Genomic DNA, 24,654 nt, shown 5'->3' on the forward strand with positions numbered 1-24,654 from the left:
GTTCTGTATCTATAATTCTTAAAATAATAGTTTTTTTGTGAACGTTAATCGTGAGTAATTTAGTAAATTCACCGGAAGTTTTCTGTGGGTATGCTAGTTCTGAACAAAACATGCTAATGTAAAAAGCTGGTTTTTGATATAAATATGAACTTGATTGAACAAAACATGCATGTATTGTATAACATAATGTCCTATGAGTGTCATCTGATGAAGATCATCAAAGGTTAGTGCTGCATTTAGCTGTGGTTTTGGTGACATATATGCTAGCTTGAAAAATTGGTGTGTGATTATTTCTGGCTGGGTACTCTCCTGACATAATCTAATGTTTTGCTTTCGTTGTAAAGAGTCTTGTCTTTAAAATGGTGTAAAATAGTCATATGTTTGAAGTTTTTGCATTTTTGAGGTATTTGTAATTCGCACCACTCTATACCATTGGATATTGGTGAGGCGTTCCGCTAGCAGCACATCTGTCCCTAACAGGTTTAACTAGGAAAATTGTGTCACTTCTCTTGCAACAGAGTCAGGGTATATGGAGCAGTTTGGGCCGCCTGGCTCGTTGTGAACTGAGGGGAAGACTATTTCTTCCTAACAAAGACAGCCAACTTCGCCAAACGGGGGATGATTTAACATTTACATTTTACATTTTAGTCATTTTAGCAGACGCTCTTATCCAGAGCGACTTACAGTAGTGAATGCATACATTTCATACATTTTTTTCTCCGTACTGGTCCCCCGTGGGAATCGAACCCACAACCCTGGCGTTGCAAACACCATGCTCTACTAACTGAGCCACACGGCACATTTGCGAAAAAAGCACAATCGTTGCACGACTGTACCTAATCATAAACATCAATGCCTTTCTTAAAATCAATACACAGAAGTATATATTTTTTAACCTGCATATTTAGCTAAAAGAAATCCAGGTTAGCAGGCAATATTAACCAGGTGAAATTGTGTCACTTCTCTTGCGTTCATTGCACGCAGAGTCAGGGTATATGCAACAGTTTGGGCCGCCAGGCTCGTTGCGAACTAATTTGCCAGAATTTTACGTAATTATGACATAACATTGAAGGTTGTGCAATATAACAGGAATATTTAGACTTATGGATGCTAGATAATATATGGAACGGTTCCGTATTTCACTGAAAGAATAAACGTTTTGTTTTCGAGATGATAGGTCATTAATATGGTCGAATCCGGAAACTAAGACTCGTATTTCTGTGTGTTTATTATATTATCATTAAGTCTATGATTTGATAGAGCAGTCTGACTGAGCGGTGGTAGGCACCAGCAGGCTCATAAGCATTCATTCAAACAGCACTTCCGTGCGTTTTGCCAGCAGCTCTTCGCAATGCTTCAAGCATTGCGCTGTTCATGACTTCAAGCCTATCAACTCCCGAGATTTGACTGGTGTAACCGATGTGAAATGGATAGCTAGTTAGCGGGGTGCGCGCTAATAGCGTTTCAAACGTCACTCGCTCTGAGACTTGGAGTAGTTGTTCCCCTTGCTCTGCATGGGTAACGCTGCTTCGAGGGTGGCTGTTGTCGATGTGTTCCTGGTTCGAGCCCAGGTAAGAGCGAGGAGAGGGACGGAAGCTATACTGTTACACTGGCAATACTAAAGTGCCTATAAGAACATCCAATAGTCAAAGGTATATGAAATACAAATCGTAGAGAGAGAAATAGTCCTATAATTCCTATAATAACTACAACCTAAAACTTCTTACCTGGGAATATTGAAGACGCATGTTAAAAGGAACCACCAGCTTTCATATGTTCTCATGTTCTGAGCAAGGAACTTAAACGTTAGCTTTCTTACATGGCACATATTGCACTTTTACTTTCTTCTCCAAAACTTTGTTTTTGCATTATTTAAACATGTTTCATTATTTATTTGAGGCTAAATTGATTTTATTGATGTATTATATTAAGTTAAAATAAGTGTTCATTCAGTATTGTTGTAATTGTCATTATTACAAAGAAATAAATCAAATAAATGTATAATATATATAATAAAAATAGGCCGATTAAATCGGTACCGGCTTTTTCGGGTCCTCCAATAATCGGTATCGGCGTTGAAAAATCATAAAATCGGTCGACCTCTAACTGTGAGGAACTGCTATAAATTTGAATGGACATAAAAAATGTATTAAAAGAAATGCACTTCGTTGAGGTGAAGAAAAACTGAGAAGCCCAGCTGGGCACTTTCCTACATTTTACATTTGCGAGAAGCAAGCCAGGTACTTCTATGCGTGCTCCGTCAAAATTAACAGGACAGAGAAACCAGATGCTCATTGCTCATATGGAGCATGTCAATTATGTTATGAAATAAACCAAAAGTTGTTTCTCACAAGCGTACGAGATTTTGAACTGTGCAAACAACTTTTCCACTCCGAGAATGAGAGCGGTAAATTAATTATTACGGTAAATTGCCTGTTTTACAAACGGTAGGTTACACAGACATTCATAAAAGTGTATTGCAGGCCGACACAGTATAGCCTAGGCTACTATTCTACTTTGCGGGGATAGGAGAGTGGCATTTTTTTTGGTTCCGCCTAGGGCGGCATATCGGCCAGGACTGGGGCTGACCACCGTTGATTAGTCTATAAAATAAGAAAATATTCCATATCAAACTATACCATGCCAAATTGGAGGATTGGTGCATTCATTGTCCATTTGACACAACATTAGGCACATGTCGTAGGGACCAGATGTTGGAGCAGCCTTAAGGGCAGTCAGTAGCAGGCAGCAGGATCAAGTGCAAAATAGTGTCCAGTGAAACAGTGAAAGGTAATTCCCGGTGAATGACAAAACCCAATTAAAATGTACATAACCTACTAAAAGGTATTTACAAAATGAACAGACTCAAAATACAGGGTTGAATATGAATCAAAAACCTAAACCTCCCTACCCTGCCAAACCAACTATATCAGGTTGGGGTATACAAGACTATGGACAGCCTCCCCATACAGCTCACATAGCAGAGCTACAACATAACTGAAGCTCACAGGTGAAACAGGTACCTTTATACCTATGGCCCCTCCCTATGAACCGTACCATTAACCCAAATATGGCATATTAAATCATGTAACACACACTTCTTTAAACCTACATTAACATATTCTGTCTAAATAATATGCGGGAATAATTTCCATTAATGAATACACAATTCCTAACAATAGTTCTGCAGGCCAACAGGAGGCAAAACATATTACTTATGGAACCGCGCTCCCATTATGCACGGAGAAAACCGAGACGCGCATAACTTCAAAACACAGGACACATTACAATATGGAAATAAACAAACATTGCATCCACTGGGAGGATTGCAAAATGGTAAATTACTGCAGTTAAATATGAAACTGAAATGAGACAATGCAACTCGACCAAACATTTCCTCGACACATTAACCTCACAGTAAATACCATGACACTGGCAAAAGAGGAAGCAACAGTATATACATTTAGAAGAAATTAATTACTAGATATATGTGGAAACATGAACACCCTAAACAATTTATAAGGGGAAATAAATGATGCTCGTTGGTGACGAGAGCTACTAAATCAGCTTCCTCCGAGACAGAACAACCTGTCAAATGAGGAAGGAATAGTCAGACACATCCAAACTTTTTTTTAAAGATCGATTTATATAATTACTAGCAAGCAATGAAAACATGTATTGTGTAAAAGACATGATCAAACATGATTTTTACTAGTGCCATAGCCTATAGTGAACTACACCCCCGAAGCATCTAGCAATTAGCTTCTCCAGCACATAAGGACATTTAGACAAACATGTATACTGAACACAAATATAAATGCAACAATTTAAGATTTTACTGAATTACAGGACATATAAAGAAATCAGTCAATTGAAATAAATTCATTATTCATTAGGCGCTAATCTATGGATTTCACATGACTGGGAATACAGTTCTCCATTGGTCAGATACCCTTTATAAAAAAGCTAGGGGTGTGGATCAGAAAACCAGTCAGTACCTGGTGTGACCACCATTTACCTCATGCAGCGGGACACATCTCCTTTCGCACAGAGTTGATCAGGCTGTTGATTGTGACCTGTGGAATGCTGTCCCACTCCTCTTCAACGACTGTTGCCATTGAAGTTTCTGGATATTGGCGGGAACTGGAACACGATGTCGTACACGTCGATCCAGAGCATAGCAATGGGTGACATGTCTGGTGAGTATGCAGGCCATAGAAGAACTGGGGACATTTTCAGCTTTCAGGAATTGCGTATAGATCCTTTCGATATGGGGCTGTGCATTATCATGCTGAAACATGAGGTGATGGCAGCAGATGAATGGCACGACAACGGGCCTCAGGATCCCGTCAAGGTGCACCTGTGTAATGATCATGCTGTTTAATCAGCTTCTTGATATGCCACACCTGTCAGGTCGATGGATGATCTTGGCAAAGGAGAAATGCTCACTAACAGGGATGTAAACCAAATTTGTGGACAGAATGAGAGAAATAAGCTTTTGTGCATATGAAAAATTTAACAGGTTCCCCTTGTGGTTGGGAAAATAAAAGGCCACTAAAATGTGCAGTTTTGTCACACAACACAATGCCACACGTCTCAAGTTTTGAGAGAGGGTGCAATTGGCATGCTGACTACAGTAATGTCCACCACAGCTGTTGACAGAGAATTTAATGTTTATTTCTCTACCATAAGCTACTTCCAACATTGTTTTAGAGAATTTGGAAGGTACATGCAACCGGCTTCACAACCGCACGTCCACCGGCCTCACAACCGCAGACCACGTGTAACCACGCCAGCCCAGGACCTCCACATCCAGCTTCTTCACCTGCGGGATCATCTGAGACCAGCCACCCAGACAGCTGATGAAACTGAGGAGTGTTTCTGTCTTTAATAAAAAAGTCCCTTTGTGGGGAAAAACTCATTCTGATTGATTGGCCACCCACAGCTGTGCCGCTGCCTAGTCATGTGAAATCCATAGATTAGGGCCAAATTAACATATTTCAATTGACTGATTTTCTTATATGAACTGTAACTCAGTAAAAATTGACATTTGCGTTTATATTGTTGTTCAGTATAGATTTTCCAAATCTGGTATAAGCAGGTCCAACTCCGTGCAAGCAAAGGCACTTGCCGTCAGAGGTATACCACCAGTTCCCAGAGGTCCTGAGTCCCATCTCAGCTGCTGGTTGAATATCTGCCTGAGCCCCTGCCTGCTCCGTCTCACCCTCTCCTTTCTCTGTCATCCTCAATCTGTTGAAGATCTTCGTCTGTGTATGCCGGCTCAAATAAATAAGGCTTGCCTGCAAATTCGAACATTTCCTCCTCATATTCTCTAGTCAGACATGTTGGTAGCATAGTAAAAAACATTAGCGAGCAGCAGCTAGCTAGCAGCCCTGCGTTTACAGTGGACACGTTGTTGTGGACTGGCTAGTGTGTTTATTAAACACGTCCCCCCTAACTTATAGGCAGAAGCGAGAGGAACAAGGAAGTAAACGCATGCACACCAATATGTGCACGCTAGAAATTATCGCTTGAGTTAAAAAATACATTATAAAGTTGTGGATAAAGTTCAGTATGACAAAATGTAATGTGTACAACATCTAAAGACCTGCATCAGGATACTGAGAGCTTTGCCGTTTGTAAAAGGACGTATTTGGAGCATCAGTTCATGTTTTCTGGATGCCTTGTAACTCCAGAATAAGGCTCAGGAAGTCAATTGTTGGTGGGATAAGTTTCTCAAAATCAAGTGAAATTGCAAATAAAACTGTCTGGAACCTTCTATAACATGCCATTTACATCAAAAATACAGATTATGGTCCTAAATAGTGAAATTCTTCTTTAAGATGAATGTTTTAACTTTAAGTCACTCTGGATAAGAGCATCTGCTAAGTGACTAAAACGTAAAATCGGGCAGCCAGATGACCTTGGGGGGTCACAACCTCAGGTCAAAGGTCATACATCAAGGCTCTGTCTCCTGAGGAACAGAGTTACAGTATGACAAGAATGCAGAAAAGAATGCAAATAATGCCTAACAGACTAATCATCAGCTAACACATGGCACATTACAGACATGACTGAGTCTCATTCACACTGACATGGCCCACAGCCTGCTTTGGTTAGGACAGAGTTATCTCAAGAAATTTGAGAAATAACTTTGTAGGTTGAGGATAGTACATTCAATTCCTTCAGCATGACTTAATCTGGGGTTATCTTGAGATGTGTAGGCTGGATGAAGTGTTCGGTCAGCAGGCCCATGGCCCAGTATTACGTCTGATAACTGACAGGTTATCTTGGTCCTAGAAGCTGTGAATGAGCAGCTCTGGCAATCTCCCTTTCCCTTCTCCCTGAGCACTCAACTGACAGTCACACTCAGTGCCAGAAAATACAGCCCTCTTTTTAGAGCCTGTTGTGACAACTGTCGTTGTGATACCCACAGCAGCTGACAGGGAAGGGGAAGCCATCTGTTAATCTCATCCTCCTCCATACACTTTGGAAGCAGACAAGCTCATTTTGGAAATCCCCATCTCCTGTGATTAGCTAATTTAAAATGTCCAAAGTTTCTGTTTGCAGTTGCACAGGCCAAAGCCATAACGGCCACACCGTAAATGGGCATTATGCTCCCCCTCACACACACTTAATTAGGAGAACGGGAAAACATGCCTAGATGAATAGCTATGATTATGCTGCAATTTATGAAATATGGGATCCCTGTTATGACTCGGTTTAAAGACCACTGTCTTTAATCCATCTCCACCCATCCCTGGAATCCATACATGTCATGTCTTGTCAGAAGGTAACAGTGGCTGTTTCTGCAATGGGAAGTCAACATGACAACAGTTTGAGAAATATAGCCTGCAAGAGTAGTTGTTAGTCACCCCTCCAGTCTCAGTAGGGACTGGGTCTATGTGCTGTACCATGCCTAGGGAACCACGGTTAATAAGGAGTCTTGAATACTCTTGCAAAGGCTCTGCGCCAAACAAGTTTAATAGGCATTGTCAGTGCACCGGGGTATAACACTGCATTGGTCTGTGCTGATGCCTGCCCCATTTGTTCAACTCCCCAAAATCCTCTATCAATTGCATCATCCCAGAATATTATCATACATCAAACAGCAACCCACTGGCAACTGCTTTGTTTACAAACGTATAACGTTTGACAGACATTTATTGCTTCTGATTCACAAGACACAGTTCGAGTAAGTGCATGTCATAAAGTTACCTGTTGATATGACGAGTCCTCCGGGCGAAAATCACTGCTTGTCTGTTCGAATTGAAGGTTGAAATGAGGGAGTCGGTGTAGCAGGTTGACCCACCACGGCGGTGAGTAGTTGACAACCGCTGCCATGGTATGAGAGCTGTGGACTCTTTAGGGAAACTGATCTGCGTGGTCAGTCAAAAATGAAATAATGGACTGAGCCCGCGTCATAAAGTTATTGTTAGCAAGCGGTCCAGTAAAACCAGAGATCCCTATGTCCGAATGCAGCACGTCAGACCTAATGCATTGTGGTCCAACGCTTAAACTGTACCTGAGATATCGGTTGTCACTTCTTCCCAACGGTACTAACAAACGGGTAGCTAACTATATCCATTGTCCTATAACACTCCCATGTTCACTTCTGTCATGTGTAATACTAAACTGTGCCAAACAAGCTGAAGGAGGAATAATAGGCTACCCAGTCAACTAACGTTAACGTCACGAACACCCCCACGAAGTTGACAGTTCATCCACCTTGTTGTAGTTGCCTGTCTGTCTGGTTAACTACTGTACAGATGACGTAACGTTATTTGGCTAAATGGATAGCTTCCCAACTCAACATGCAAGTAACCTTAGCTAGCTAGCCGGCTAACTATTGTTGTTGAGCAATTGTACAGAACGCATCCATTTCATTCAAATACTTTCGTAAGTTAAAAAGCGTAGCTAAAACATTTGATTGATTCTCAATAATTCCTTCTGGGTTATAATTTGACTGTCCTTTCCTCATTATCAGTCATAGCCAGTTGATTGTTCCTCGTGTTCCAATTTGTAAAGCTAGCAGCAGGCTAGTTGGCTTGCTAACTAGCTTAACGGATATATCCGTGCTCCGTCCGTGGTTGCTCCAGTTCCATTTGCGCCCTTTGTCTTTTCTTCAATTTTCCTAAATGCTTTGATGGCGACCAAGTCTTTTACTGTATTGCAAAGTAGTTTAAAGTCGACAATTCCTGTTCATTCGCTAAAGATAAACAACAATCCGGTGAACTGTTCGGGAGACTACGACACTGCAACCTCCACACCATCCGATGCAGATTGCAGTCCCGCTCGCACCCACAACCGCACTCCTCACGCAGCGCCGCTGTCTCGTGCAAATGATTTGTGTGTAGTGGCCTCTGGTGGCGAGATGGTGGAGCTGCACACACCCAGGCATATTTTCAGTAAGAGCGAGTTGTCGAGTCGACCTGCTGAGTGAAGGGATAAATGAACAAACTATTGGGCTCTATCCAGGAAATCATTGACACACACACACTGTACAATAACAACATTTTTGTCATTATGAATTTAGGGTCCTGCTAATTACTTGACTGTTTTTTTTCTCTCCTTCGGGCTCTATTGGAGGAGACAAATCACCCTTCAAACTTTTAGACCGTCTGAACCCATTGAACGACCAACAAGTAAAAATAGCTTACAATGTAATCATATACACATTTGTATATCAATATACAATACATAGATTTGGTGCACTGGTCCTCAAAGAGATGTTCTTTGATTTATTTGGCTAGATTTGTTTTCAAATCAAGTTATGGTTAGGCAGAGGTGGAAAAAGTACTTGATTGTCATACTTGAGTAAAAGTAAAGCTACCTTAATAACCCAGTAAAATACTACTTGAGTAAAAGTACAAAGTAAAAGTAAATGCTATCTATAGATCAAATTCCTTTTATTTAGCAAACCAGAGGCACAATATCCTTTTTTTATTCGTTTTTTTGACAGCCAGCGGCACACTCCAACACTTAGACATAATTTACAAGGGAAGCATTTATGTTTAGTGAGTCCACCAGATCAGAGGCAGTAGGGATGACCAGGGACTTTCTCTTGATAAGTGTGTGAATTTGACCTTTTTCCTGTACTGCTAAGCATTCAAATTTTAACTACTACTTTTGGATGTCAGGGAAAATGTATTGAGTAAAAAGTACACTATTCTCTTTAGGAATATAGTGAAGTAAAAGTAGTCAACAATATAAATAGTACAGTAAAGTACAGATACCCCAAAAAACTACTTAAGTAGTACTTTAAAGTATTTTTACTTAATTAAGTACTTTACACCACTGCGGTTAGGCTATGTCGGTTTCCAAAGTTGGACTGAGAGTGGGAATGCAATTATATTCGAGGGCTGAGGCATATTTGAGGTTTTTCAAGCCTTTGTGGGGGAGGGCCCATATACCATAACACTTGTTCACCTATGCTCCTATGTTCTGGATTCCTAATATCCAGTTTGCAGTAATCCAGGTCTTGTCTAGTGCCTACAATAATGCTGCATAAAGTCTGAAATCTGGCAAAAATCCAAAGTTCACTACAACTTTAAGAAATAGGAAATTCTTCGGGGGGGTTTTCTTCAGGAAATCACATGGAGGTGCTGTCGTGCTCACATGACAATCTGAACTATGGCAGGCGAGCTCAATGAAGGTAATTTGCTAAATACATGTTATGTTCCACATCTTTATGTTGGATTTAAGAATGTGTTTTCGACTTTTTGTAAACGTTCTACGTGGCGACAGGCGAAATAATGTTTTTTTTTTGGGGGGGGGAGGTTATGTTTGTTCATTGAATTCAGACTAAAAGAGAACGCGGTGTGAAGTGTTCAGAGCTAAATAGTGCAGCCTACGATTCGTGATGTAACTATAAAACCTGTCAACTTAAGATAAACAGTAATATAGTAGGTTTACTGCGAATTGTAAAATGCAGGCTACTCATCTGAGCATTAGATTACAAGTTTAGCAAGGGTGTTTAGTTTATTAGGATCCCCATTAACTACTGCACATGCAGCAACTACTCTTCCTGGGGTCCACATAAAACTTTCAAATACATACAAGTACAGAACAGTAATAGACAAGAACATAAGATAGGTGTAATTAAGGGTGATTTGACAGATAACTAGTTTTTTTATACAGGCTGCTGTACTGTTGCATTGGACTGCTCGTTGTCATGTTCTCACCTGTTATGGATGTTACATGTCCCATAGAATTACAATCTAGATTATATTTCTATGACCTGTCCAACTCACGTATTCAACGTTCCATAGCATAGGACTAGCCTGGTTGTCTTCTGTTTAGCTATTATAGTCCACTACTTGCCTCTCCTGTCATTTGCCTGAGACTTTAAGCACTCTTCATATGAACATTCTATCATTCAGATTTTATCCTGATTCGATAACCCTCACAGCTATCACCCAATCACAATATTTATGCAAGTTAGACTGAAAGAAAAACATGAATTTAATTCATACATTTGATTAGAAACATTCTAACATTGGGTATTCTGACGTAATACATGCCATTGTAAACATAACGTTGGGTGTGGGGAGAGCAGAGGATTCCCGTTTTGGATTTTGTTTTTACCAGCCTCTTGGCAAATGACAGGAGTGGAAAGTTAGTTGGTACCCAGACTACCATAGGAAAGTTGTCGATAGTTTATTTGACATTTTTTTTCATTATGAAAATTACATATAATGGAAATGAGGGATACAAAGTTGAAAGCAGGTGGTTCCTGAGTTAATTAAGCAATTAACATCCTATCATGCTTAGGGTCGTATAAAAATGCTGGGCAGGCCATTATTTTGGCTACCATGACTATGCTATCGATTACAAAGCCCCGATCCCACAGGGCACGATTGGCCACTGAATGGTTGATGAGCATGAAAACGATGTAAACCGTATGCCATGGTTGTCTCAGTCACCAGATCTCATCCCAATTGAACACTTATGGGAGATTCTGGAGTGGTGCCTTAGACAGTGTTTTGTATTCAGGACATAAAATTTGTTTCTTTGCCACATTTTTTGCAGTTGTACTTTAGTGCGTTATTGCAAACAGGATGGATGTTTTTGAATATTTTATTCTGTACAGGCTTCCTTCTTTTAACTCTCATTTAGGTTAGTGTTGTGGAGTAACTACATTGTTGTTGATCCATCCTCAGTTTTGTCCTATCACAGACATTAAACTCAGAAACTGTTTTAAAATCACCATTGGCCTCATTGTGAAATCCCTGAGCAGTTTCCTTCCTCCCTGGCAACTGAGTTAGGAAGGACGCCTGTATCTTTGTAGTGACTGGGTGTATTGACACCATCCAAAGTGTAATTAATAACTTCACCATGCTCAAAGGGATATTCAATGTCTGCTTTTTTTTTTACTCATCTACCAATAGGTGCCCTTCTTTGAGAAACATTGGAAAATCTCCCTGGTCTTTGTGGTGGAATCTGTGTTTGAAATTAAGTGCTCGACTGAGGGACCTTACAGAGTGTGTGGGGTACAGAGATGAGGTAGTTATTCAAAACTCATGTTAAACACTATTATTGCACACAGAATAAGTCCATGCAACATATTATGTGACTTGATAAGCAACTCTTTACTCCTGAACCTATTTAGGCTTGCAGTAACAGGGGTTGAATGCTTATTCACTCAAGACATTTCAGCTTTTCATTTTTAATTAGTAAACATTTCTAAAAACAAAATTACAATTTGACGTTATGGGGTAGTGTGTGTGTGTGTGGACCAGTAACACAAAATCTCAATTGAATACATTTTAAATTAAGGCTGTAACACAACAAAATGCACTGTAGATCCAAGTTGGCTAGACTTTAAATATAAAGATTATCTGGCTACTCACTAGCAGGTGGGCTTGTGCTTGAGATTGTTTATGAGATCTGTGTTAAAGATGCACTATGCAGAAATCACTCAGCCATTTCCTGGTTACTAAAATTTGACTAGTTTGCCTAATTTCAGTTTGTGACAAAACAAGCAAATACAGTGTAGAGCATCATTGTACCATCTAAACCACTGTGAAATATATTTTCCATAAGAAAAATATTGTATTTTCAGCTGTTTGAAGCTGATGTACAGAACCCGAAAGTAAAAGACGCAAAAACAAAACTTAAGTACAGGAAGCATAGAAATGGCGCAAATAAAACAGATCTACCGCTTCTTAGACTTGCTTTCAATGAATGACAGATCTATAACTCACATTTCTATGTGAATATGCTGGGTCCCCAAAAAGTTGCATTTTACACCTTTATTTTTCTATAATGCCTGTTACCAGAAGTTGGTCATTATTAGTGGATGTGCATGGCTCTGGTAAAAATTATAACAAAAAGGGCATTTTCGTAGACTGATTTGAAAGCCAGATCAGTGATTTTGCAAAAATGCAGGTTAATCTATTATTTGATCAAATAATTATATTATTAGTGGCTCCTATGTTGAAGGCTTATTTTTTTAGCTGAGGTTTAATTTTATAAGCCCTGAATTCAGCCCTACCTGCACCTTAGAGACTGCTGCCCTGTGTATAGTCATTGAACGCTGGCCACTTTAATTATGTTTACATACTGTTTTACCCACTTCATATGTATATACTGTATTCTAGTCAAGGCTCATCTTATTTAACTACTGCTGTACTCACCTTTTCTATTCATATACTGTCCATATCTTCACACCATTATATGCATATACACTGAGTATAATAAACATTAGGAATACCTTCTGGCCCATGTTGATGCTGGCCCATTTTGACTCCAATGCTTCCCACAGTTGTGTCAAGTTGACTGGATGTCCTTTGGGTGGTGGACCATTCTTGATACACATGGAAACTGTTGAGCGTGAAAAACCCAGCAGCGTTGCAGTTCTTGACACAAACCGGTGTGCCTGACACCTACTACCATACCCTGTTCAAAGGCACTTAAATATTTTGTCTTGCCCATTCACCCTCTGAATGGCACACATTCACAATCCATGTCTGAAGGCTTAAAAATCCTTCTTTAACTTGTCTCCTCTCCTTCATCTACACTGGTTGAAGTGGATTTACCACGTGACATCAATAAGGGATCATAGCTTTCACATGGATTCACCTGTTCTTAATGTTTTGTACACTGTGTAAAATGTATGTATATATATATATATATATATATATATATATATATATATATATATATATATATATATATATCCAGACTCTGACATTGCTCATTCTGATATTTCTTTATTTCTTTTGGAGTGTGTGTGTTTCTGTATTGTTATATATTACTGCACTATTGGAGCTATAAACAAGCATTTCGTTGCACCTGCGATAACATTTGCAAAATATGTGCACGTGACCAATACATTTGATTTTGTTTAGGTTAAATGAAATCGATTTTGCCATGATGTTTATCCACAAATCATGCAATTAATAGAAATGTCTTCATCCACATAAATCCATGCCTAATGGTTTGTGCACCTCCTCTGTCAGGATCAGTCCCTCCATACTACAGGGAGGTGTATGAGGCCATCCGGAGTAAGATAGATGAACGAGTGCAGGTGGAGGTCTTCCAGAGGTTGCTCAGCAGAACAGATCTTCCCAGTGCTGTGCAGGGCCAGGTGAACACAACTTTTTCTTTAGTTGTTGTCACATCTATGATTTAGAATGCCCGCCAAATGTGGAAAGGGAGTTCTGGCTGTTTGTGTTTTTTTTTAAAATGTTGTTATGAAACAGAAGCACAGACTGGTTTGTAATGTATTAGACCTATGGGTTTTCTATCCTCTTCCCTTCTTGGAACTCCAAGAAAAGTGAACAAGAAATTCTGCAGAATAGGAAGTAGACACTAAACAGAAAATACTTGAAAAACATCTAGCGCTCTTTGATACAAACCATTCAACTCTATTCAAAGACCCTCTCAAGCCTATATTTGTTTTACCACTAAGTACTAAGGGGGTAATTACAATACTAGTTCCAACACCAGTTATTAGAAAGGGAGGTTTCTGCTAACTATCTCCTTGCTGCCATTTAATTAGTGGTATTTGCTTCAGTAAAGCTTACTGAAAAGTGATGGTATTTGCTTCAGTAAAGCTTACTGAAAAGTGATGGTATTTGAGGGGATGGCGTTTAAAAGTTGTGTTATTCAAGAGCACATGGGACGTGAAAAATACAACGTGTTAACCATTATCCATGGAAACGCTTCATAGATGTATTTCAGCTGAGACCACATGGTTCAGTTTGATGTTTCTTACTGTATGAAATCATTACTAAAGTGTTTTCTGCATTTTCTTGTCAACCACTGCTGAATTTAGACCTTGGATTGAGCAATGACCTGTTAAGAGAGTCCTGTAATGTCCTTGTCTTTTTCAGATTGCTGAGCATGTTGACTACACTGATGGATTCTTAAGCAAGTTGTCCCTATATAAAGCACTGGCGTTGATTGCGCTTGCTCAGCAAGGAAAGCAACCAAGCCCGAAACTTTTAGAGAACTGCATACAAGGTAAGCCTTTGAACTAGTTGTTTTCAAGGGAGGACACAGCAGTAAATGTGTAGCTTAATGAGTAGCTTGACTGTTTAGTATCTAAGGTCAAAAACCTTTGTGACCCCTATGAACAGCTTGTGAGAGAAAGTTCAGTTCACTATATGTTTCTTGTGTGAAGTTGAATATGCATGTGACAAGCTAAAGTACACATTGCATTTGCACACAAAACAAGCAAGTGTGCTGTGCTAAAAAGCTGGTCCTAGTTTTATCATAGTGTGTCGTATTTGTTGGCCGGTTTCCTCTAACCTCTGGGCATTGCGTCCGGGAATACACCAGCTCCCTTCCCATGTCTCTGTAAAAGACCTTTCCCTGCCCTTTTTTATTCCTCTGGAACAGCTCTGTGAAAATCATAATGAAAGTTACAGGAAGACCTCTTCCCTCTCTCTTAAGTACACTTGTATTTCTTGATTGTATGAATCAATTTACTTTCACATTCTGCGGCTAGGTTTTTGTGAAGAAAAGCATGACTGTTACAGTGTACAGTACCATTAAGTTGGAGAGGAGTCATCGTCTTTGGTTTTTCAGAGGTAGCCATTACTCCGAACACAGCCCTGAGTTAGAGCTCTGTTCCAAAGCTCATACGATTATTTAGGGCCCTCTTGTGTTATTTCAAGTCCTGCCAATATGGCAGCTGACTACTTTCTGTGAAACTGATGTCACGTTTTCTCTGCTGAGCTATGGTAGAGCTGGTTTCCAGGTTGTTGTAGGAGGACTATTAACTCTGCTCATATCTCTGTGGAATGTCAAGGAGGGTTAAATTCAGGATCGCATGAATCACACCATCATAATTGTTTGAAAGACCTAAGAGACATTTGAGTTTAGGGAGAGTCATGTGTGCTTTCTAATGGTGTCAAGTCTAGTTTCCTCAATATTACCTAAGGTGTACCGCAGGCGTTGGTATTGGGACCTGTGCTCTTTACTATTTATATATAGTGCCGTGAAAAAGTATTTTCCCCCTTTCTAATTGTCTCTACTTTTGCATATTTCTGATACTGAATGTTATCAGATCTTCAACCAAAACCTAATATTAGATAAAGGGAACCTGAGTGAACAAATAACACAATTACATACTTATTCCATTTATTTAATAAATAAAGTTATGCAACACCCAATGCATCTGTGTGAAAAAGTAGTTGCCCCCTTACACTCAATAACTGGTTGTGCCACCTTTAGCTGCATGGCTCCAACCAAACACTTCCTGTAGTTGTTTATCAGTCTCACGTCAATGTGGAGGAATTTTGGACCACTCTTTCATGAAGAACTGTTGTAACTCAGCGACATTTGTGGGTTTTCAAGCATGAACTGCTTGTTTCAAGTCCTGCCACAACATCTCAATTGGGATGAGGTCTGGACTTTGACTAGGCCATTCCAAAACTTCAAATGTATTGCTTTTTAGCCATGTAGACTTGATTGTGTATTTTGGATCATTGTCTTGACGCATTACCCAACTGCGCTTCAGCTCCAGCTCACAGACGGATGGCCTAACATTCTCCTGTAGAATTATCTGATACAGAGCAGAATTCATGGTTCCTTCTAATGAGGTGATGTCGTACAGGTCCTGATGCAGCAAAGCATCCCCAAACCATCACACTACCACCACCATGCTTGACTCTTGGTATGAGGTTCCTACTGTGGAATGCAGTGTTTAGTTTTCGTCAGGCATAATGGGACCCATGTGTCCAAAAAGTTATACTTTTGAATCAATCATAGAACATTCTTCCAAGAGTCTTGATGATTATCCAGGTGTTTCCAGGTGCTTTTTGGCAAACTTGGATGACATAGGGTCGCATTATGCCTGACGAAAACCAAACACTGCATTCCACAGTAAGAACCTCATGACAACGGTCAAGCATGGTGGTGGTAGTGTGATGGTTTGGGGATGCTTTGCTGCCTCAGGCGATGTGAGATACTGATCAACAACAACAGGAAGCATTTGGTTGCAGTCATTGCAGCTAAAGGTGGCACAACTAGTTATTGAATGTAAGGGGCAATTCATTTTTCACACAGGGGAATTGGGTGTTGCATAACTGTGTGAATTAAATAAATAAAATAAGTATAACTTTTTTTGTTATTTCTAAACTCGGGTTCCCTTTATCTAATATTAGGTTTTGGTTGAAGATCTGATAACATTCAGTATCAAAAATATGCCCAAAATTTCGAAAATCTGAAAGGGGGCAAATACTTTTACCAGACTGCAGCAAGCCACTACTCTTAAACCGTTGGATGCCGTCTACCGTAGCGCGCTTCACTGACAGTTTTAATACTCATCGCTGCATCATGTATCAGAAGGTTGGCTGGACCTCACTACAATCCTGTAGATCAATTTATTACTCCTTTCTTGTTTACAAAGCTCTGCTCCACAAGATTCCAACATACCTCACTTCCCTGTTGAAATATTTCAATATGAGATACCAATCCCGTTCGGAGGTTTTCTTAACTCTTGAGGTACCGGTTGTCTCCACAAAGTTTGGTAAATTCGCCTTTACTTTTAACGCACCAGTTATGGAATACCTTACAAACAATTTCCACCTGGATTCCCTGGTGCCGATAGGGCAGTTTAAAACTGTTGCTAAATGAGTTCACGGAAGTGTGTCCTCAGGGCACCATTGCAAATGAGACACTGGTCTCAATTGGGCTCCCTTGATTAAATAAAAGTAATCAAAAAAATGTGAATGGGAGAATTCAAGTGTCTGAAGGATCAGAGGGCAACTAAGGGAGGTGAAATGTCAAATGTACACTGGAACATGCTTGCTTTTCCCACACAACATGGATGTGTGTAGGAACATTGGTCTCAATTACTCATGTTTGATTTGACAGATTTTTTTATATTCAAACTTGCACTACAGGAAATCATAAATGATGTCTATTAGTTCAATAGAGCTGGATGTGTACACGCATAGATGTTCTGATTGCCTTCTAGAGAAATGAGTAGATGAGAGCATTGTTTACTCATGCTTGATTTGACAGAGTTCCCTAAGCCCCAACTTGGTGAGTTCAAGGACCTCCAGACTCTGAGGATGCAGCCAACTCAGGAGAGCCCCCTCACGGTGTCCCAGACCCTGGGCAAGCTGCTTGCCAGGGATACAGTCCAGGTGGAGCTAATTCCTGAAAAGAAGGGTCTGTTCCTCAAACATGTGGAGTACCAGATCACCAGCCAGGTGAAGGCTGCATTTAATTACGTATGAGTGTAACATAAATGGGCTTTGTTAGAAGAACAGTCAAGGAAATTATTCATAGAAAAGGTCAAGCACATACTTTACCATGTATTTACCTTTTTACTTCAAATAGGTCACAATTGTGCATTATGAGCAACATATTTTTTTTTAGGAATTTTGAACTCAAAAAAGCCTGTAATTCCATCTGGCTATGTTCCTGGCTCCTCAATTATTTCTTCATTATTGGCTTGGTGAAACGAATGGCTTTAATGCTTGTTGGTAATGGTCCATCTAAAAATGAATGTATACATACAGTACATTGCATTGTTTACACTGGATGCCTAAGCTGAACAGAGATGGTGTTGTTTCTGTGCAGTGAACATTCACAAACAGTATGAACTAAAGCCAACCCTTGACAAACACATCCATTGTCAATATATTTGTTGAATTCACAACCCAAAGCATTATGTTATTTTGCACATCTCGGTTATTCACAGATAATATTTGTTTTAACTTTTTCAGCATTTTAAGATATCTGTTTACCGGCGGTACAGTGATTTTGACGTCTTCCACGAGCTCTTGCTGCAGAGGTTTGCCTACAGAATGGTGCCTGCGCTGCCGCCTAAGAGAATGCTGAAAGGAGGTATATAGAGGATGTCAGTCAGATCGTTTGATTATTAGGAGGAGAGTGAGGCTTTGATCTGTAAATAATAGTGTTCCACTCTGCATCGGAGCTGGGGTCCCGCTGCTCCAAAGGAACTCCAATTCTATTAATCCAACTTCACCCGTGTTCCCACAGCAGACATGAACTCTGTCTTTATATTACCATTATTAGATACAAATGTTATTACTTTATTCAGGGTTGGGCAGATAACTTGAAAAATATAATCCGTTACTGATTACATTTACATGATAAATAATCCTTTGGATTGCTCCAAATAAGTAACCTAATCCGATTACATTTGGATTACTTTTGCATTACTTTCACTTCTAACATATTTGAAAACGTTTAAAACTGTTAATTTAATATAGTATTTTTTTCATTTAGTAACATTATTATTTCCAAATGGGGTGAGAGCCTAAAGGTCCTATAATTCATGTTATATTCTATGTGTAAGAGCAAAGTCACAGGGCTCCATACTAACATTTTCACTTGTTGGCACCAGCCCATGATTTGGTTGCACCACAATTGCTGTGGGGTCACGCAATAGAAAAAAATGGTTGCCTTATTGTCTTATAAAGTAATTCAGGTTTTTTTTTATTCAGTGGTGTACTAGACTACTAACACGGTATGACTCAAGAAATGCATGGTTTATTCTAACATGTTCAAGTACAACTGCATGATTCCAGCTGTTTTGATTTGCAACCTAAACCGGTGATTGTCATGGATTTGGGGTTTGGCAACTAGGCAGTTGTTGTTATTTTACTATGAAAATAGGGTTACAGAATTTTTATATTGTTTTGTTCAATAGATATTCATTTGTCTACATCTTTTTGGGCACTAATTTATATTTTGAGGCTAATTTATTTGGGACTAATTCACCAGCTGAGGAAGTGGTTAGCTAAATCGCTAACTCAAAATATAGCATATTACTGATAGTTAGCCGTGAAATGTATATCTAACAGTACATTTAATATATATGCCTATACACCCACCTTGAATGCCCGACGTGAGTGCCCTTTGTTGAATATTAAATACAATTCAGACCAGAAAGCTTAGACCCTTTTCTCTTAAACAGTAACAACATTGGTTGCATTCAATAGTTTTTTTCCCATGATTAGGCCTACATTTTGAAATATTGTGCAATCAGAAAGCATTTCACAAAGGAAAGAGAGTTTGAAACTGCACTGCTTCAAAGCAGCAAGCAGGAACTCTGTAGTCCAGATGATTTGCATTGACCAGTGAGCCAGGTGTAAATGTTTTGGAAGCCTTACCAATTCATTCAACCACATAAGAAGCCATCCACCCTTGATGGGCGATCAGCAGAATAGAATCTCTGAGAGCATGTGAGAAGTGCTGATGGTGCGCTAAATGACAGCAATGATGAAAAAGTTTTATCAAGATGAAGTATAGATAGATGAAGTAATCCCGAAAGTAATTAGCTGTTTTTAAGAATGTAAGTAATCCGATTACACTTTTTTTAAAGTAATCCAGGTTGATTAGTTACTTCAAGAGCCAACCCTGACTGTATTACATAAAACGGTATGATCTCTTCTGTTTTACGGAAGCAGAACAACTGAATATGCTGGCTCTTTAACTGACCTCTGTCTGTCTACAGTCCTGGCCTCCATGTCTGAGAGGGACTTTATAGAGGGAAGGCGGCGTGCTCTGGGCCGGTTCATCAACCTAGTGGCACGACACCCCTTCTTCTCCGAGGACGAACTGGTCAAGACCTTTCTCACCTTCAACGGCTCGGTACGTCTCTGCTACTGAAAAGACCACCTCGCTTCATCTCTGCTAGTTGTCTATGCCAAGATCGCCTTGTTCTTTGGCTTGCCATGGATAATGACCGTACTGCTCACACAACTTTACTCTCTCTCTTACTCTCAGGACGTTCAAGTGAAAATGCGTGACGCTTGCAAGAAAATGGGAGATGAATTCATGACTAATACAATGGCAAGTCTGGCAAAGGTTTGTATTGTTTATATTATGAAATAGTGCATGAAATGACTGTTTGATATCCTACAGCACAGGAAAAAAAATGTATGAAATATATGCATTCACTACTGTAAGTCGCTCTGGATAAGAGCGTCTGCTAAATGACTAAAATGTAAATGTAAATGTAAATGTCTACTGAGATGCAGCAGTGTGAGTCTTGGTACATCTGTGCTGTAGGAATATCTCCCAGCTGATATCCAGGCCCAGTTTTCATCAAGCAGAGAACTGATCAGGAATATCCACAACAGCTTTCACAAGCTGCGGGACCGGGCAGAAAAGATGGCTGAGCGCTCCAAGGAAAATGCCACTGATTTGCTAATGTTTGGAAGGGAGCTCAGGTACAGAACTCAGCATTTAAGGGCATAAAGTTCTCTTTCTCTATCGCCCCTCTCTACAGAAGTGTTTTGGCCCAAGGAAACGTATTATGCTAGCTGCTCCACCCATACAACAGTTTTGGGGAAGAATATGTTGGCAATTGTAAAGGATTTGTTTTCTTTTCCTTTTCAGGGTTTTCACTTCAAATCGTTTTTGTCAGCCAAGACACCGTACTGGTCCAGCTTCTCTAGTTATGCTTTCTGTTGCAGTACACTGGGCTCCGATGGTTCACCCATTCCCTCTCTGGCCTCATCCCAAAGCACCTGGGGCATTCTCCGTCAGTCTCTGAAAGGCCTTTCCGTGGAGTTTGCTCTGCTAGCCGACAAAGGTGCTCAGCAGGTACAATCCAGCTCACTGTATACGTACCACCTGCTCTACTGTGCTATTGCCAAACTCTACCTGCGTGCAAAACATAATCATTTATTCATTGATATCTTAAGGGGAGGAGAGAAGAGGACGATGTTGTGGAAAAACTGAATCTATTCTTGGATTTGCTGCAATCATACAGAGTGAGTTTGAGAAATGTAAAAAATGCAGTTACTGAAGAACTATGTGTCATGTTAACGCATGTTACCAGTGTTATTACAAATGTACTACACAGGTATAGCAGCAACTTCATTTAAGAGCGTTAACAATACATCTCTGACCTGTGGGGCTCAGTTGGTAGAGCATGGTGCTTGCAACGCCAGGGTTGTGGGTTCGATTCCCACGGGGGACCAGTACGAAGAAGTATGCACTCACTACTTACTGTAAGCTGGACAAGAGTGTCTGCTAAATGACTATATAATGTAAAAAGAAATTGTAGTTATTTCTTACCCAGTGTGTGTGTGTGTGTTGTTGTGTCCCATAGGATCTGTGTGAGCGGCATGAGAAGGGAGTATTGCACGAGCACCAGAGAGCGCTGCAGAAGTACGGTATGATGAAGAGGCAGATGATGAGTGCCACAGTGCAGCCCAAAGAGCAGGTGTCAGTGGAGCAACTGGAGTCTCGCATTGTGCAGGTTCTCTTTCTCATTCATTCTACCTCCTTCTCTTCCCCGCTCTCTCTCACTCACTCACCCAGTGTGCTTGAAAGCGCTCTTCCTTCCTCATTTACTCAGTGTTGTCACATGTCAAATCAACACTGTTGACATTATTTAATCTTCATTATCCTGACATCACAGGCCAACCCACCCTCCCTCGGAGAGACTGTGTCCTCTCTGACATTGAGAGGAAGGAGGGAATAGCATTTTCCTATATGCCATCATTGTGGAGTTGATTGATACCCTGGTATAAGGATTGATGTCCTTGTATATCCTACCACATTTCTCATACTAAACCATTTTAGGACGATATTGCATTTGACATTTGGGCATTTCAGCCTTTAGAATGGATCTCATATGTCATGTTTTTCAACACTGACTTCTACAGACAAGGCCATGACAGCATAGTCTTATGATCAATGAGGTTGTTCCTCTTGATAACCATCATATGGTTGTGGTTTGTGAAGTAATGGTTTGTATCCTCCCCCAACAGCAGGAGAACGCCATTCAGACCATGGAACTGCGGAACTACTTCTCCCTGTTCTGCCTTCACCAGGAGACTCAGCTCATCTTCACATACCTGCCCATCACCTCTCACATCCTGGGAGCCTTCGTCAACTCACAGGTCCAAGGTCACCAAGAGGTGAGACTCACCTGGAAATATACAGTGTTAGGCATGGATTTCTAAGGATTGAGTTGAAGTAGTGGAGCACACAGTTCATAGGTTTGTGTGTGTGTGTGTGTGTGTGTGTGTGTGTGTGTGTGTGTGTGTGTGTGTGTGTGTTGATTCTAATCTTTAACAGATACACAATTATAAGATGATCGTCTTGGAATTTTGGTCAGAGGATGCTTTCACTATAACAGACTACTTTGTTTGTTCGATAACTAGATGGGTGCAGTGTGGAATGATCTCCAGCAGAAGCTTGGGTGTCTCTTCGGTGTCGATGAAATGCAATCCCCTCCTCTTACAACCAAGTAGACGCCCATGTCCCCTTCTCTCTCAACAAGCAATGAATATGCTGCTTTGCAAGCCAAGATACAGTCAGTCTCAGAAGGGACTGATGGTGAACTGTTTTCATAAAACCTTGAAAAACACTACAAACTGTGCCTTAAGTATCAATCAGTGGCGAGTAAATGTAGTTTGTGGGACAGTTTATCCACCTTTTGCGGAAAAATGCATTGAAGTATAGGGAGCGCTACTTTTTTCTCTGCTACCTGGCGATCAGTTTACCCACTTTTTTTTTTTTACCACTACATCACTGATTTCAATGAATGGATGTGGTCTGCAGCTCAAGATATATTATACTGTACGTGCATCCTCACTAGGGATGTCACAGAGGTTGATCAGTCAAAGGAGCTCATTGGGAAGTGGAAGAGTGCTTTGAAGAATGTGTACTGCTGCCTTGCTGTATGAGAAGAGGAAAATATTGATTTCATAATTGATGTATAGGGAACATTTTGTTGAAAAGCTGGACCTTTCTGTTATTTTGTAGCTCACTGCCTTTACCATATGAGGGACTTCTTACCTACACTTCTTGGAGGATCATTCGCCTGCGTTGAGGTATAATGTAGTGTCTTATTGCAGGCAGACAAATGTAAGAATACACTAATTAAGCTGATTGAAGATGTTGCCACACAGGGAAGATACGTTTCCTTACCGCAGCCAGGTGGTGGCAATATAACCTTTGTGTTAAAAATGACTAGCGTAAATATTTAAGATGTTTTAGAAAGATTCTAATCAGGGCACAGCCTCATTTCTGATAATGACAGGCAAACCAATATATATTAAAGTAAATGTAGTAGCAGCATGCTATTCAATGGTTTGTTGTGAAGTACAACATAAGTATTAATCATCCGACTGACCACACTTGTACAACTGGGCTTGCTAGCTTGTTGTTGTCTTGATATTCATGCAAAGGACTTCAGATTCCTTGCTTCAATTGAATCTTAGTTGCAATACTGTGAAAAGCTACTTCAGTTTCTACGCCTGAGCTGAGCAAGCTATCAAGAGGAAGAAGTTTGATCAAATGTAAATAATTTATGATTTATGGCTGATATAACACTCCACCTGACCAATGGTGAACATACCAAAGAAACATGCTACAATGCCACACAGTCATTAGTGCAATTATGAAGTAATTATCCTGTAATATTTTATTTCAGGTAGAAATTAAATGTGCTCTGTGTTAATGCTTCTGACATGTTTGTAATGTTTCAGTTTCAATTAAGCTGCAGTGGTGGTTCAGTGTTTACTTAATGTAGATTTGAAGAAAACTAGATTTAATATTTTTCTGTGTATGTAATATTCAAGAATATTCTCTGATTTATATTTTTCAAGAATATACCCAATGATTTATTGTCCTCTTATTCAACAGTATACATTGATTCCATGTCTAAAGCATAAGATTATGTTGGTAAAGTTTCTCATTATTTGATCTGATGAAGAATTCCATTTTTCACTCACAATTTTGAAAGTTTACGTAACCTGTTCTTGCAAAATTCACCCTCTTCTTGCAGGATGTGCAAATTGCATGTGTTTTACATGTAATTAAAGTACATAAATGAGGCTGTGTAACAAAATGTTGTCTCCCAATTAGAACTGAGTAATATTAGAGAGCTCCGGGGCAATACCTTTTGTTATGCAATGCATTCTTTTTTGTCTTCTCTGTGGAACTGTTAATTGGTTCCTCACAAGTTCTTATTATTGTGTCAACATAAGATATTGTCATAACCTTATTTTTTTTGGCAAGTCTTAAATAATAAGAGGAACAAATGCTTTATATGATCTTTGAGAAAGAAAATTGGAACTAGGTGAAGGATGTAGATACAGGACCGTTTAACTATTGTACAGTTTTATGTTGAATCTCACTTAATGTTCAATAAAAAGTATCAGATACCCGTCTCATTATTATTTGGCTCCTGAGTGGCGCAGC

At 39.9% G+C, this 24,654-nt stretch overlaps 2 protein-coding genes across 3 annotated transcripts in view; one reads left to right on the plus strand and one right to left on the minus strand.

The window, feature by feature from the left end:
• The window catches only part of ttyh3a (tweety family member 3a), a 65,639-nt gene extending 57,319 nt beyond the window's left edge, over nucleotides 1–8,320 (minus strand). The window contains exon 1 of one of the 2 annotated variants that reach the window (XM_014193067.3): nucleotides 7,219–8,318. In XM_014193067.3, coding sequence (XP_014048542.3) covers nucleotides 7,219–7,344 — 126 coding nt within the window. In that variant the 5' untranslated portion in view covers nucleotides 7,345–8,318. Of the gene's footprint in view, nucleotides 1–7,218 lie in introns of both variants that reach the window. The other variant, XM_014193068.3, reaches the window with a different exon arrangement.
• Nucleotides 8,321–9,509: 1,189 nt separating this feature from the next.
• Nucleotides 9,510–24,617, plus strand: LOC106601123 (sorting nexin-8). The gene is made up of 13 exons (XM_014193065.3): nucleotides 9,510–9,655; nucleotides 13,464–13,591; nucleotides 14,340–14,469; nucleotides 17,479–17,669; nucleotides 18,189–18,309; nucleotides 19,946–20,082; nucleotides 20,218–20,298; nucleotides 20,503–20,663; nucleotides 20,910–21,039; nucleotides 21,141–21,209; nucleotides 21,551–21,700; nucleotides 22,215–22,364; nucleotides 22,611–24,617. The coding sequence occupies exons 1-13, from the start codon at nucleotides 9,634–9,636 to the stop codon at nucleotides 22,698–22,700; spliced, it is 1,560 nt and encodes a 519-aa protein (XP_014048540.3). The 5' UTR covers nucleotides 9,510–9,633; the 3' UTR covers nucleotides 22,701–24,617.
• Nucleotides 24,618–24,654: the final 37 nt, after the last annotated feature.

Source organism: Salmo salar, chromosome 03, assembly GCF_965601325.2.
Source record: "Salmo salar chromosome 03, fSalSal1, whole genome shotgun sequence".
Taxonomy (NCBI): domain Eukaryota; kingdom Metazoa; phylum Chordata; class Actinopteri; order Salmoniformes; family Salmonidae; genus Salmo; species Salmo salar.

Excerpts from the sequence above, each read along its gene's own strand:
- LOC106601123 (XM_014193065.3), top strand. The coding sequence starts at position 9,634 with ATGGCAGGCGAGCTCAATGAAG. Across the intron at positions 20,083-20,217 it reads TTCTCACCTTCAACGGCTCG|GACGTTCAAGTGAAAATGCG; the intron begins GTACGTCTCTGC and ends TCTTACTCTCAG. Across the intron at positions 21,701-22,214 it reads TGGAGTCTCGCATTGTGCAG|CAGGAGAACGCCATTCAGAC; the intron begins GTTCTCTTTCTC and ends CTCCCCCAACAG.